The 15,627-nt window shown below is 43.9% G+C and overlaps 1 protein-coding gene across 4 annotated transcripts in view; it reads left to right on the forward strand.

Moving 5' to 3' along the window:
- The window catches only part of abcc4 (ATP-binding cassette, sub-family C (CFTR/MRP), member 4), a 353,844-nt gene that overhangs the window by 148,044 nt on the left and 190,173 nt on the right, over nt 1–15,627 (forward strand). For all 4 annotated transcript variants that reach the window (XM_052025926.1, XM_052025927.1, XM_052025928.1 and 1 more), the window contains exons 14-15: nt 7,601–7,697; nt 8,114–8,320. In XM_052025926.1, coding sequence (XP_051881886.1) covers nt 7,601–7,697; nt 8,114–8,320 — 304 coding nt within the window. The remainder of the gene's footprint in view (nt 1–7,600; nt 7,698–8,113; nt 8,321–15,627) is intronic.

Here is a 15,627-nt window from a genome sequence, read left to right on the forward strand (position 1 = left end):
TCATTGACCAGTAGTTCACTGGCTTGTCCTTGCAACCCTTCTTAAATAAAGTCACAACATCAGTCATCCTCTAGTCTTCTGGTGGCTAAAGATAATGCAAATATCTCTGCTTGGACCCCTGCAATTTCTTCCTTAGCTTCCCACAATGTTCTAGGATGCACGATCAGGCTCCAGAGATATATCCACCTTAATATGCCTTAAGACCACCAGCACCTCCTTGGTTGTAATGTGGATATGTTCTGATATATCGCTATTCATTTCCCTTAATTCCTTAGCTTCTGAGACCTTCTCCATGGTAAATACAAACGAAAAATATTCATTTAAGACCTTGCCCATCTCCTGTTGCTCTACACATAGACGATCATATTGTTCCTTCAGGGGACCTATTCTTTCTTTTTGCTCCCAATATACGTAGAAGCTCTTAGGATTCTCCTTTACCTTATCTGCCAAGGATATCTCATGTTCTCTTTTTACTGTCCTCATTTCCCTCGTAAGTGTACTTCTAGATCTCTTAAGTACTCCCAGCTGCCTATACCTGATATATGCCTCCTGTTTCCTGACTGGTGCCTCATTATTCCTCATCAACCAGGGCCTCAATATCCCTCAGTGATCCTGCCAGCCTTGCCCTTCTGTCCAACAGAAACGTGCTATCCCTGAACTCTCTCCACCTTATTTTTAAAAGCCTCGCACTTGCTAGACATCCTCCAAACAGAACTTGCTCTGGGGCTCAGTAGGGAAGGGAGAAGGCAGACAGGACTCTAGTGATAGGGGACTCGATAGTTAGGGGGGCGCACAGGAGAGTCTGTGGCCGCAAAAGGGACTCTGGAATGGTGTGTTGCCTTCCTGGTGCCAGGGTCCAGGATGTAATGGAGGGGCTACAGAACATTCTCAAGGGGGAGGGTGAGCAGCCAGAAGTCATTGTGCACGTTGGCACAAATGGCATAGGTAGAGAAAGTGATGAGGTCCTGCGGAGTGAATACAGGGAGCTAGGGAAGAAGTTAAAAAGCAGGACCTCAAAGGTAGTAATCTCTGGATTACTTCCAGTGCCACATGCTAGTGAGGGTAAGAATAGGAGGTTGTGGCAAATAATGCATGGCTGAAATATTAGTGTAGGGGACAGGGATTCAGATTTTTGAACCATTGAGATCTCTTCTGGGGCAGTGGTAACCTGTACAACAGGGATGGGTTACACCTGAACTGGTGGGGGGGGTGGGGGGTAGCAGGTGGAGGAGCTGGGGTCACCAATATCCTAGCAAGCAGATTTGCTCATGCTGCTAGAGTGGGTTTAAACTAGATTGGTAGTGGGGTGGGATCCCAAGCATCAGGAAGGCAAATGAGAGGCTGGAAGTGATGTAGAAGTCAGTGACAGCAAATTGAATAGGCATGACAGGCAGGAGAATGGCCAGGAGCGAGGAAAGCCTGTTGAATTAAATTGCATTTATTTCCGTGCAAGATATTTAAATATTTATTTATTAATCACATGTACGTCGAAACACACAGTGAAATGTGTCTTTTTGCATTACTGAGAATGTGCTGGGGGCAGCCTGCAAGTGTTGCCACTCTTCCAGCGCCAACATAGCGTGCCCACAACTCCTAATCTACATGTCTTTGGAATGTGGGAGGAAACCAGAGCACCTAAAGGAAACCCACGCAGACACATGGGGAGAATGTACAAACTCCTTACAGACAGCAGCAGGAATTGAACCAGGGTCACTGGTGCTGTAATAGTGTTACGCTAACCGCTACACCACCATTCCACCCGCTACACTCGGTGGATGAATTTAGACGTAAGGCGGCTTGGATAGCTATGTGGGACTGGGACGTTATAGCCATTATGGAAACGTAGCTGAGGGAGGGACAGAACTAGTAGCTTAATGTTCTTTCAGGTGTTTTAGGTGGGATAGAGATTGATTGGAGTCTGTTGTTTGCGGGCAAAGGGACCACAGGCAAGTGGGAGGCTTTTGAAGGTGAGATAGTGAAAACTCAATGTCTGCATGTTCCTGTTAGAGTGAAGGGCAAGGCTGGTAGGAGTAGGGAACCCTGGATGATGAGGGATATTGAGGCCCTGGCCAGGAAAATGGAGGTGTGGGTCAGGTACAGGCAGCTGGGATCAAGTGAAACCCTGGAGGAGTATAAGGGATGCAGATGTGTACTCAAGAAGAAAATCAGAAGGACAAAATGGGGGCATGAGATAACTTTGGCAGAGAAGATTAAGGAAAATCCAGAGAGATTTTATGTATATTAAGGGAAGAGGGGTAACTAGAGAGAGAATAGGGCCCCTTAAAGGCCAAAGGGGACACATTTGCATGGAGCCGCAGGAGATGGGCAAGGTCCTTAATGAATATTCCTCCTCTGTTTTTACCATGGAGAAAGACATGAAGACTTTGGAATGAGGAAAAGTAAATGGGGATAGTCTACATTACAGTAGAGAAGGTGCTGGATGTCTCAAAAGGTATGAAGGTAGACAAATCTCCAAGGCCTGACCAGGTATATCGAAGAACACTGTGGGAGGCTGGAGAAGAAAATGTGGGAGCCCTGGCTGAGATATGTGCATCATCGTTAGCCACGGGTGAGGTGCCGGTAGAGTGGAGGGCAGCAAATGTTGTGCCTTTATTTAAGAAGGGTGGCAAAGAACAACTGGGAACTATAGACCAGTAAGTCTTACATGTTACTGGAGAAGATTCTGAGGGATAAGATATACAATGGAATGCAAAATTTTGGGCACCCCTGGTCAAAATTTCTGTTACTGTGCATAATTAAGTGAGTAGAAGATGAACTGATCTCAAAAAGTCATAAAGTTAAAGATGAAACATTCTTTTCAATATTTTAAGCAAGATTAGTGTATTATTTTTGTTTTGTACAATTTTAGAGTGAAAAAAGGAAAGGAGCACCATGCAAAAGTTTGGGTACCCCAAGAGATTTGAGCTCTCAGATAACTTTTACCAAGGTCTCAGACCTTCATGAGCTTCTTAGGGCTATGGCTTGTTCACAGTCATCGTTAGGAAAGACCAGGTGCTGCAAATTTCAAAGCTTTATAAATATCCTGACTCCTCAAACCTTGTCCCAACAATCAGCAGCCATGGGCTCCTCTAAGTAGCTGCCTAGCACTTTGAAAATTAAAATAAATGATGCCCAAAAGCAGGAGAAGGCTATACAAGATAGCAAAGCATTTTCAGGTAGCCGTTTCCTCAGTTCATAATGTAATTAAGAAATGGCAGTTAACAGGAACGGTGGAGGTCAAGTTGAGGTCTGGAAGACCAAGAAAACTTTCTGAGAGAACTGCTCATAGGATTGCTAGAAAGGCAAATCAAACCCCCTGTTTGACTGCAAAAGACCTTCAGGAAGATTTAGCAGATTCTGGAATGGTGGTGCACTGTTCTAATTTGCAGCGACACCTGCACAAATATGACCTTCATGGAAGAGTCATCAGAAGAAAACCTTTCCTGTGTCCTCACCACAAAATTCAGCATCAGAAGTTTGCAAGTGAACATCTAAACAAGCCTGATGCATTTTGGAAACAAGTCCTGTGGACTGATGAAGTTAAAATAGAACTTTTTGGCCACAATGAGCAAAGGTATGTTTGGAGAAAAAAGGGTGCAGAATTTCATGAAAAGAACACCTCTCCAACTGTTAAGCACAGGGGTGGATGGATCATGCTTTGGGCTTGTGTTGCAGCCAGTGGCACGGGGAACATTTCACTGGTAGAGGGAAGAATAAATTCAATTAAATACCAGCAAATTCTGGAAGCAAACATCACATCATCTGTAAAAAAGCTGAAGACGAAAAGAGGGTGGCTTCTACAACAGGATAACGATCCTAAAGACACCTCAAAATCCACAATAGACTACCTCAAGAGGCACAAGCTGAAGGTTTTGCCATGGTCCTCACAATCCCCCGACCTAAACATCATTGAAAATCTGTGGATAGACCTCAAAAGAGCAGTGCATGCAAGACGGCCCAAGAATCTCACAGAACTAGAAGCCTTTTGCAAGGAAGAATGGGCGAAAATCCCCCAAACAAGAATTGAAGGACCCTTAGCTGGCGACAGAAAGCGTTTACAAGCTGTGATACTTGCCAAAGGGGGTGTTATTAAGTACTGACCATGCAGGGTGCCCAAACTTTTGCTTTGGGCCCTTTTCCTTTTCTGTTATTTTGAAACTGTAAAAAATGGAAATAAAAAAGTAATCTTGCTTAAAATATTAAAGAAATGTTTCATCTTTAACTTTATGCCTTTTGGAAATCAGGTCATCTTTTACTTGCTTAGCTATTCACAGTAACAGAAATTTTGACCAGGGGTGCCCAAACTTTTGCATGCCACTGTATGTACAGCTGGAAAGACAGGGGTTGATTAGGGGTAGTGCTTGGGAGATCATGTCTTACAAACTTGATTGAGTTTTTTGATGATGCAACCAACAAAGTTGGTGAGGGGAGGGTGGTAGACGTGGTTTATATGGACTTCAGTAAGGCCTTTGATAAGGTTCCACATGGTAGGCTGCTCTGGAAGGTTAGATCACATGGAATCCAGGGAGAGCTGGCTAACTGGATACACAATTGGCTTGATTGTGGAAAGCAGAGGGTGATGACGGAAGGTTGTTTCTCAGACTGGAGGCCCCTGACTAATGGTGTGCCTCAGGGGTCAGTGCTGGGCCCATTGTTGTTTGTGATCTATATCAACAATTTGCATAGAAGTGTACAGGGCATGGTTGAGAAATAAAGTACTGCAGATGCTAGAATCTAGATGAAAAAAACAAGATGCTAGAGGAACTCAGCAGGCCGGGCAGCGTCTGTGGAGAAAAAGAGACGGTTAATGTTTTGGGTCAGGACTCTTGTTCAGGACTGAAGATAGGAAAAGGAGAAGCCCTATATATAGGGGGAAGAAACAGAGCAGTACTGTTCTGTTTTACTGCTCTGTTTTTCCGCCTTATATATTGGGCTTCCCCTTTTCCTATCTTCATTCCTGAAGAAGGGTCCTGACCCGAAACGTTGACCGCCTGTTTTTTTCCACGGATGCTGCCTGGCCTGCTGAGTTCCTCTAACATCTTGTTTTTTTCATACAAGGCACGTTAAGTAAGTTTGCAGATGACACTAAAATAGGTGGTATAGTGAACAATGAAGAAGGTTATCAAAAATTACAAGGGGATTTTGATCAGCTGAGTAAGTGGGCGAAGCAATGGCAAATGGAGTCAATTTGGATAAATGTGAGATGTTGCATTTTGGAAAGTCATATCAAGGTAGGACTTTCACAGTAAACGGCAGGGCCCTGGGGAGTCTTGTAGGACAGAAGGACCTTGGAGTATAAATACACGGTTCACTGAAAGTGGAGTCACAGGTTGGCAGGATGGTGAAGGAGGCTTTTAGCATGCTGGACTTCATAAGTCAAGCATTGAGTATAAAAGCTGGGAGGTCATGGTGTTTTTGTACAGGACGCTGGTAAGAATGCATTGGAGTATTGTGTTCAGTTTTGGTTGCCCTGCTATAGGAAGGATTTTATTAAAGTGGAAAGAGTGCAGAAAAGATTTACAAGGATGCTGCCAGGACTTGAGGGTCTGAGTTATAAGGAGAGGTTGGACAGCATAGGAGACTGAGAGGTGATGTTATGGAGGTGTATAAAATCATGAGGGGCATAAATAGGATGAATGCACTCAGTCTTTTCCCCAGAATTGGGGAATCAAGAACTGGATGACATAGGATTAAGGTGAGAGGGGAAGATTTAATAGGAACTTGATGGGCAACTTTTTTTTACACAATGGGGGATATGTATGTGGAATGAGCTGCCAGAGGAAGTGGTTGAGGCAGGTACAATAATAATTTTTAAGACAGTTGGACAGGTAATGGATTGGAAAGGCTTAGAAGGTTATGGGCCAAATGCTGGCAAATGGGACTAGCTTGGATGGGGTACCTTGGTCGGCATGGACCAATTTGGGCCCAAGGGCTTGTTTCTGTGCTGTAGAACTCTATGACTTTCTATGACTCTGCCAACTTTTTACCCATTCAATTAACTTACCTGTGTCCATCTGTAGACATTTATTGTCCTCCTCCAATTTATTTTTCTACCGATCTTTATATTGTCTGCAAGTTTGGGTACAATGCACTCAATGCCTTCATTCATGTAAATTATAAATAGGTGAGGTCTCAGTACCGATTTCTTTACCACACCAGGTGATGCATTTTAGTAGGGAAAATAAATCCAGAATATACACAATGAATAGAACAATCCTAGAAAGTACTGAGGAACAGAGGGACCTTGGTGTTAATGGTCCAGGATCCCTGAAAGCAGTAGTGCAGGCAGATAAGGTGGTGGTGAAGGCATTCAGAATGCTTATTTTCATTAACTAGAGCATTGAAATTAGAGTAATGAATGTAGCAGTTATATTACAACTATATAAAACATTAGTCAGACCACAGGTGGGTATTTTGTGCAGTTCTAGTTGTCATACTATAGGAAAGGTGTATTTGCACTGCAGAGGGTGCAGAGCAACTTCATCAGGATGTTGGCTGAGATGGAGCATTTCAGCTATGAGGAGAAACTGGGTAGGCTGGGTCTGTTTTCTTTCAAGTAAAGAAGGCTTAGTAGTGACATGATTGAAGGATAAGAGATTATGAGGAGCAGAGATAGAAGTATCTGTAACCTGAGAGCATAGCCTTAAGGTAAGAGGTGGAAGATTTACAAGGGATTTAAGGGAGAATTATTTCACCTAGAAGGTGGTTGAACATTACCAAATTATGATATTAAAAGAGGCAAGTTTTGTTTTAAAATATGGGAGTCGAGGCATTCATACTGGTATACGTTTGCTTTCCCTATTGAATAATAGCTAGTTACTAAGAGTCAAGCTTCTCCAGGCTTTTGCAATTTGGATCTAGTCTAGATATCATGATGCTGCTAACAAATTCTTTTTCCTCCCTTCAAAATAATGATTGAAGAAACTCCTATAATTGAACAGTTTTATAAGTTGTGCATTTGCCAGTTCATACAGTTTCAATGTCACAAAGGATATTCTTCCTAAATTTTATAATGCTGCAGAGAGGGGATACCAAACATATTGGAAGATTTAGAAGGGATTTGAGGAAGAATTTCTTGCCCATAGCGTGAAATTCTATGGGCAATTTCCAGTTCCAAATTGGAATTGGAATTTGGAACGCACTTCCTGAGGGAGTGATGAAAATGGCTACTCTTAAAACAGTTAAGAAGCATTTGGGTGAGCATGTGAAATACCATGCCATAGAAAAGCTGTAAGCTGAGTGCTGAGAAATGGGATTAGTGTAGATATGTACTATGGCCAGCATAGACACAGTGAGCCGCAGGGCCTATGTCTATGCTATAAGACCTTGAACATGACCCACTGATCACCACTCATTTTTATTTCAAATAATCTTCTCGTTATACTAATATACTCAGTAGCATTTTCCTTGTATTGCCATGCAGACTTTTATATAGACAGGTTCTTCACTTGTCAACTCTTCTCCAACTTGTTCAGCACCACTAAAATCACCTTGAAACAAACAAACAAAGTGCAAACTGGAATTTAAATTTAGGATCATGGTATCACAGATGGTAGTATAAAGATGCTGATTTTTCTTATTTCTTATTCTTGTACTGCAGGTGTATAACAGGAGTTCTGAAAAATAAACCTCGTATTCTGGTAACCCACCAGCTTCAATATTTAAGTGCTGCTAGCCAAATTATCATATTAAAAGAGGTAAGTTTCTTCTTTGAACCATGTGTCTCTTTGTAAAAATATATAGACAATGTGCATCAGGCAATCAAATTGACATGTTTGCTTTTAACATTGAAAAATAGCCAATTACTTACAATCGAGCTTTTTTGTAATTTGGATCTGTCTTGGCCTAATGAAATGTCTTTCTCTGTTTCTTTGTCATGATCAGAGTGTTTTTATTTTTATTTTATATTTGGAATTGTGGTATGTGCTTCTTTAACTTTCAGTTTGCTTAAATTAATGGCTAAACGATTGTGGAGGCTTGTGCTCAAATTCCCAGTCTATATTCTGGGTTCATGCTAGGAGCAGGATTTCCTAAAATTACTACACAATTATACTTTAGGAAATCACATCCTAAATTTCAATTGATTGAATTACATGTTGAAAATTAATTTCAGGGTCGAGTGGTTGAAAGGGGAAAATTAAATCAGCTAAAAAAATCTGGAGTTGATTTTGCTTATCTACTAGAACAACATGAAGAAGATGAACAGACAGTTTCCCATTCTACCACAAAAGTCAGAAAGGAACGTACGATTTCTCAGAGCTCAGTTTTGTCATTGGGATCTTCAACACAATCGCATAAAGAGGGCTCAGTTGAACTACCAGTAAGTAAAACGATTCACTTTGTGAAGCATCTGTGAAAATCATGGATGTAATTTGACTTAGAGTTTCAAAGTAGGAGCCATTATGGAGCAAAGTAGAATAGGTATCGTCAAGCTGGTTAAAATCAAAAATATTGGCAGGAGTGTACCATAACTTTTGGAAGAATGTTCAGTGCCATGTATGTTTTTATAAAAAGCAAATGAAACTTCATTAACCTTAATACATCACTGCTGCTCAAGTGCTCAAATAGTTCTGCAAAATTACGGTCACCATACCGTCAGTCAGTTACCCCCTCATAATGTAGTGGCAAGAAATGCCAGGAGAGATCTTGCAAATAGGGAAGTGGTTCTATGTTCATCAAATGAAAAATGAGGCAAAAGCAAGAAAATAATATCTGACAAAAAAGGCAGTATCCTATTCTATTGTGACATAGAAAGAAACCAATCATCTCTCAGAGAAATCCCATTCCCATACTTATTTCTCTGTAATTGATTCTCTCTCACATGTCCACTAACTTGTTCTCACATTGAACAATTTCTCCTTCAGCTCCACTCACTTCCCCTGGATCAAAGATGTAGCTATGGGATCTCACATGGGCACAAACTAGGCCTGTCTTTTTGTGGGATATGTGAAATAGTCTTTGTGTCAGTCCTACTGGGGTCCACTCCTTCAACTCTTTTTCTGATACATCAGTGACTGCATTAGTGGTCCCTCTACTCGTGCAGAACTTGGCAATTTCAGTACTTTTGTTGCTAATTTCCACCCTGTCCTTACCTTCACATGGTCAATCTCTGACTCTTCCCTTCGTTTTCTCGATTGCTCTGTCTCCATCTCAGGAGACAGTCTATCTACTGTCATCCATCACAAGCCTACTCACTCCCATAGCTATCTTGCCTGTTCTTTGTTCCATCCTGCTTCCTGTAAAGACTCTGTTCCATTCTCCCAGTTCCTCCATCTCCATTGTATTTAGTCCAGTGGTGAAACTTTCCATACATAAACCTCTAAAATGTCTTCCTTCCTCCTGTAATGGTTTCCTCTCTACCATTGTTAACAAAGCCCTTGACCCCATCTCATCCACTTCCATAGCCTCCGCTCCCATTGCCTCATTGAAAGAGGAGGCTCTTTCAGCATTTTGCAGGGACCAGTTCCTTCAGCAGTCCACTCTTCCATTCTCACCAATCACCCCCTTCTTTCAGCACTTTCTCTTGCAATCACTGATAATACAACACTTGTCCATTCGCCTTTTTCCTTCTCACCATCAAGGGACCCAACAGTATTTCTAGTGACACAACAATTCACTTGCAATACTTCCAATCTAGTGTAACACACACTATCCTGGTAAAGATTTCATCAGTCCTGATGAAGGGTCTTGACCCGAAACACCGACTGTTTATATCCTTTCATAGATGCTTCCTGACCTGCTGAGTTCCTCCAGGATTGTGTGTGCGTTGCTCCAGATTCCAGCATCTGCAGAATCTCTTGTGTTTCCAATCTAGTGTATTGTATTCAGTGTTCGCAATATGGTCTCCTCTACATTGAAGAAACCAAATACAGATTAGGCGATCACTTTGTGGAGCACCTCCATTCAGTCTGCAAGGGTGACCCTGAGCTTCCTGTTATCTGCCACTTTAATGCTCCATCGTACTTCCACTCCGACCTATCAGCCTGTGGCCTTCTGTACTGTTACAATGAGGTCCAATGGAAGCTTGAGGAACAACACCTCACCTTCCATATGGACACATTGCAACCTTCTGGACTTCATAGTGAACTGTACAACTTCAGAAAAATTGATCTCTGTCTGTATTAGTTGTCCATCTGTGATATTAGCTCAATTTGTTTGTTGTGTGGGAGAAGACAGAGAGTGGTAGTGGATGATTGTTTCTCAGACTGGAGGCCTGTGACTAGTGGTGTGCCTCAGGGATCGGTGCTGAGGCCATTGTTGTTTGTTGTCTATATCAATGATCTAGATGATAATGTGGTAAATTGGATCAGCAAGTTTGCTGATGACACTAAGATTGGAGGCGTAGTGGACAGCGAGGAAGGATTTCAAAGCTTGCAGAGGGATCTGAACCAACTGGAAGAATGGGCTAGAAAATGGCAGATGGAATTTAATGCAGACAAGTGAGGTGTTGCATTTTGGAAGGACAAATCAAGGTAGGACATACACAGTAAATGGTAGGGCACTGAGGAGTGCAGAGGAACAAAGGGATCTGGGAGTTCAGATACGTAATTCCCTGAAGGTGGCGTCACAGGTAGACAGGGTTGTAAAAAAAGGCTTTTGGCATCCTGGCATTCATAAATCAAAGTATTGAGTATAGGAGTTGGGATGTTATGGTGAGGTTGTATAAGTCACTGGTGAGGCCAAATTTGGAGTATTGTGTGCAGTTCTGGTCACCTAACTATAGGAAGGATATCAGTAAGATTGAATGAGTGCAGAGGAGATTTACTAGAATGTTGCCGGGTCTTCAGGAGTTGAGTTACAGGGAAAGATTGAACAGGTTAGGACTTTATTCCTTGGAGCGTAGAAGAATGAGGGGAGATTTGATAGAGGTTTACAAGATTATGAGGGGTATAGACAGAGTTAATGTGAGCCTTTCCATCTAGATTAGGAGAGATAAGTACAAGAGGACATGGCTTTAGGGTGAAAGGGGAAAGATTTAGGGGGAACATTAGGGGGAACTTCTTCACTTAGAGAGTGGTGGGAGTGTGGAATGGGCTGCCATCTGATTTAGTAAATGTGGGCTCACTCTTAAGCTTTAAGAATAAATTGGATAGATACATGGGCGGGAGAGGTCTGGAGGGTTATGGACTGGGTGCAGGTAAGTGGGACTAGCAGAATAACGTTTCGGCACAGACTAGAAGGGGCGAATGGGCTGTTTTCTGTGCTGTAGTGTTCTATGGTTCTAATAGCCCCTTTTGTTTCTTTTTTCCCTCTGGGAGTGGAGGATATACCCAGTCTGACCTGCTGGGCATGTTTTCCTGTCCTGCAGTTCCTACATTCTTTTGTCTGTGTTCTTATGTCTATGTATGTCCTCACTCTCCAACTGCTCCCATTCACTCATTGGCCAGATAAGTTTGTTTACGTCGTATCTCCACAATCACCTCAGTTTTACCCTATAAGAGACATTCCTGGTTCACTGCCTCCAGGCCCTTTATGGAACTGTTTCCCAGCACGGTCAGTCCACAAATAAGGTAGTTCCGGTTTTTTGTGGCTATAGTTCCTGCCGAACCCCCCAGAGAGAGAGTACTCAGAAACTCATAGCCTAATGACGATAAGTGGGAGCCCATCGTAACAGGATCCCTCCATTCTTCACAGAACTTCTCACTTACTGACTGCGCCACGAGTCTTCGTCAGACATGAGCCTTCTGGGGGCAGGGGACCATGACCGGCCCAATCGTTCCTATTGCAAACAAGGCTGGCAGAGTGGGGGTGGTAGTAGTATAAGTACCATTGAAAAGGAACACGTACCCTTCCTTGGCCCAGTAACAGGTTACCTTACCTGTTTGCTGTGGACTAGGCATCTGAGAATACCAAGAGATTCCAGTAACGTTCCTTCCATGATTTTTCAGATGATTTTCCCTGGTTAACCATTCCAAAGAGACATGAGATAATTTCACATGGGTTCCGTTCCCTTCCCCACAAACCCATCACTCCCCTGCAAGTAATTTAACACACCTAGTGGTGGCACACTCACACCTAAACCACCCTCCCCTAAATTCACATATTCTCTCTATACAGGTGGTGGTGGCACATGATATTGTGTGCCATGCGATCGCTATCCCACAACCCCATCCTCTACCGTCAAAGCAGTGGGGGAAGGACTGGTAGCTAGTTGTGCTACTAGGATGTGTTATTGTTCTTTGCAAACATTTACCCAGCAACACCCTCCCGTAAGGTCCCTTCTGCCCAATACACTTTGTTTCTGAATATTCATATTTTAAGAGAGACCTGGGGCTCCAACTTGGTGTGGCTACAAAAAGACCTTCCACTGATTTTGCCAGGGGGTAGCAAACGGTGCGATTTCCATGTAGCTGCATATGTGCCTTATAAAACAAATTTTCCTGTAATGCCAACACAAGAGTACCGGTAATGGTAAGGAGTCCAAATCTAAGAAACATCATTTTCCTTCCGGTGGCCATTGTTTCCAGTCACTCAGATGAATCCAGCGTTCCTAGCCCTGTACTTTCACAGCTGTAGGAGTTTGGAGCAGTATCTGGTAGGGGCCTTTCCACCGGGGTCCCAATTTAGGGCGTTCCCAATCTCTTATAAGTACTGAATCTCCAATTTCCAGGTCAGGCAACTCCGCATCCTGTCCTTCCCGTGGTTTAAAAGCACTCTTCACCTGTGAATGAAGAAATTTTTAAGTAAGCTGTCTGAAATACCTTTGTAGTTCATTCCCCATGATGTTAAGGTCAACCTGGGTGGGGGGGCTGGGTGTCAGCGTCCCATGGGGTTCTTCCCGGACGTCCATAGACAATTTCGGTAGCCAACACCCCGGTGGCCGAGTGGGGGTAATTCTCATGTGGTATAAAGCTAATGGGAGAACCTTCAGCCAATTTAGACCTGTCTCTGACACTAATTTAGTTAATTTATTCTTCAGGGTGCCATTGGCTCATTCTACTATACCCGCTGCCTGAGGGTGGTAGGTGCAATGGAACTGTTGTTCAATATGCAGTCCCTCGCACAACTCCTTATTTATTTTCCCTATGAAGTGGGGACCATTGTCTGAACTTCTGTCAGGGTACCCCAAACCTTGGTATGATCTCTGTAAACAATAACTTTACCACCGTTGAGGCCTTATTGTTGGTGGTTGGAAAAGCTTCAATCCACCTATTAAGTACATCAACAAAAATAAGACAGTGCTTATAACAATGTACACGCGGTAATTCAATAAAATCACATTGTATACATTCAAAAGGACCACCTGGCAAGGGGGTTTTGCCTGGAGTGCACCTCACCCCTTTCCCAGCATTGGTTTGTTGGCATATTAAACACGATTGTATTTTGCCTTGTGCTGCTTCCTCCAATCTGGGGTGCCACCAGGTACATAGTAAAATGTTACTCATTCCCTCCTTGCCAAGGTGGGTGTCTGTTGTGAGAAGAGGTTCTTAGGGGTCTTAAAGATAGAGGACTCCAGACACAGTCTTTGGAATTTTAAAAATGATTTAATTCACAAAGACAAACGTGGGGACAGAACAAATGGGAACGGATGCACACTTGTACACACGCAGGAGATCGCGAACGTGAGGGAAATCGCAACGGGGTGAGATTGCGCATGCGTGCACGCACACACACACACACACACACACACACACACACACACACACAACAAACTGGTTACAAATGATCAAGGGATAAACAATATGGTGACTGACCCCCTGACTTACAAGCATCGGCTCTAACGCTCCCTGGAATCTACTAGGACGCCCCTAACCCTTGTGGAAGTGCACGCTCTTACCAATGGCCTCCAGCATTGTTCCACGATTCCTGGGGCAATGAAGAGAGAGAGAACCAGGAACATGTAGCACTTTTATAGTGCTGGAGGGCTGGGGCTGGTCCAGCCCAGGAAATTCAAAAGGTCCAATGGCTCGGTGCCAGCAAGGACAAAGGTCTTTGCTGGCACCAAGCCATAAACGAGCCAATTGTTCAGGTGTATACTTGATGGGTGGGCTGGAGCCAAGCCTTGATTGACAGTGGTGTCGCTTCTGACCCAATGAGCAATGCTTTCATCTGACCAGAGCGGTCAGTGTTGTCACTGTCACATGACAGCCATGACCTTTCACACTACAGTGTCAGAATGCAGGCAGTCAATAAGCATTGGTAACAAGGTATCAGGTATACATACTTGACCGACTGGAGTAGTCCAGAGGCCATGTGGCGCAGAGTGCGTACACCCGCGCACCTTCCATACTTGTTTTTCTGAGTCAGGGGCGTCCCCCTGTAAGTGCTGTACAGTGACCATGTCTGGGGTGCCCTGCGTTATTGTTGGCTTACAAGCAACCGCCTGTTTTTCCACAGTCGAAACGATATTAGTCCCCTGGTGCCAATTTAGCCTCTGCATCTGCCCTGTTATTGCCCTGTGTTACTAGGGAGGTGTCTGAGAGGTGAGCTGAGCATTTGATGATGGCCAATTTATTAGGGAGGAGGATGGCTTGGAGGAGGTTCTTTACGTAAGCCGCATTCTGTGTAGGGCTACCTGTAGAGGTCAGAAATCCCCTGTGCATCCATAGTTGGCCAAGATCATGGGCAACTCCAAAAGCATAGCGGGAATCAATAAGGATATTAGCTACTTTGTCCTTGGCTAAAATACAAGCTCTGGTCAGGTCAAAGAGTTCTGCTTTTTAGGCAGAGACTGGAGGCTGCAAAGACGCAGACTCCACAACATTAGAGTTGTTTACTATGGCGTAGCCGCAAAGGCAGAAACGAGGGAACTACCGTCGACATGCAGGTTTACGTCTGCTGACTGGAAGGCCTTATCCATAAGGTCCGGATGGGGTGTAGTCAAAAAATGGTTTCGCATTAAACAGTCATGTGGTGAATCTTCAAGATCCTCAGGTGGGGCCTCTAGAAAGGTGGCAGGGTTAATGGTGGTGCAGTAGGCAAAAGTGAGGAGTGGGTTGTTCAGGAGTGCTACCTCATATCTGTTTAAGTGGGCCTGGGTAAGGTGTTGTGTCTGATGGGAGGTCAGGAGTGCCGTTACGGTATGGGAGGAATAAACAACCACTGACTGTTGCGGGGTTACATTGGAGGCTGCTGTTACCAGGGAGTAGATCGCTGGAAGTATCTGTGAGCACGGCGGGAGCCCCCTAGCAACCGGGTCCAACCGAGTGGAGTAATATGCCACTGGTCTTTTTCTATCCCCATGGGTTTGGGTAAGGACAGCTGTAGTGCAGTCCTCCAGGACATTCACCAAAAGCTGAAATAGGCGATCATATAGAGGGCGTCCCAGGGCCAGGGCGCTGGCAAGGGCCTGTTTGAGCTTATCAAAGGCCTCCTTTTGTTCCTCTGTAAGTTCAAAAGGTACCAAGGACTGGCTTGAAGCCAGGGGTGTGACGTGCTTAGTAAGGAGGGCCACATTAGGTAACCATTGTCTGCAGAAATTTACTAAACCTAAGAAGGCGCATGTACCCTTCGGCGTAGAGAGCGGTGGAGTAGCAATAATGGGTGTAATACGTTCAGGAGTGAGCTGCCGCTCAGTTGCACTTAAAAGGGTGCCCAGAAATTTCACCTGGTTCTGGGTTCGTTTTACTTTCTGTGGAGGTATTCCGTATCGCCAAGAATGGAGTGTGTTAAGTAAAATCCTCTGGG

The sequence above is a fragment of the Pristis pectinata genome, chromosome 11, assembly GCF_009764475.1.
Source record: "Pristis pectinata isolate sPriPec2 chromosome 11, sPriPec2.1.pri, whole genome shotgun sequence".
In the NCBI taxonomy this organism is placed as follows: Eukaryota; Metazoa; Chordata; class Chondrichthyes; order Rhinopristiformes; family Pristidae; genus Pristis; species Pristis pectinata.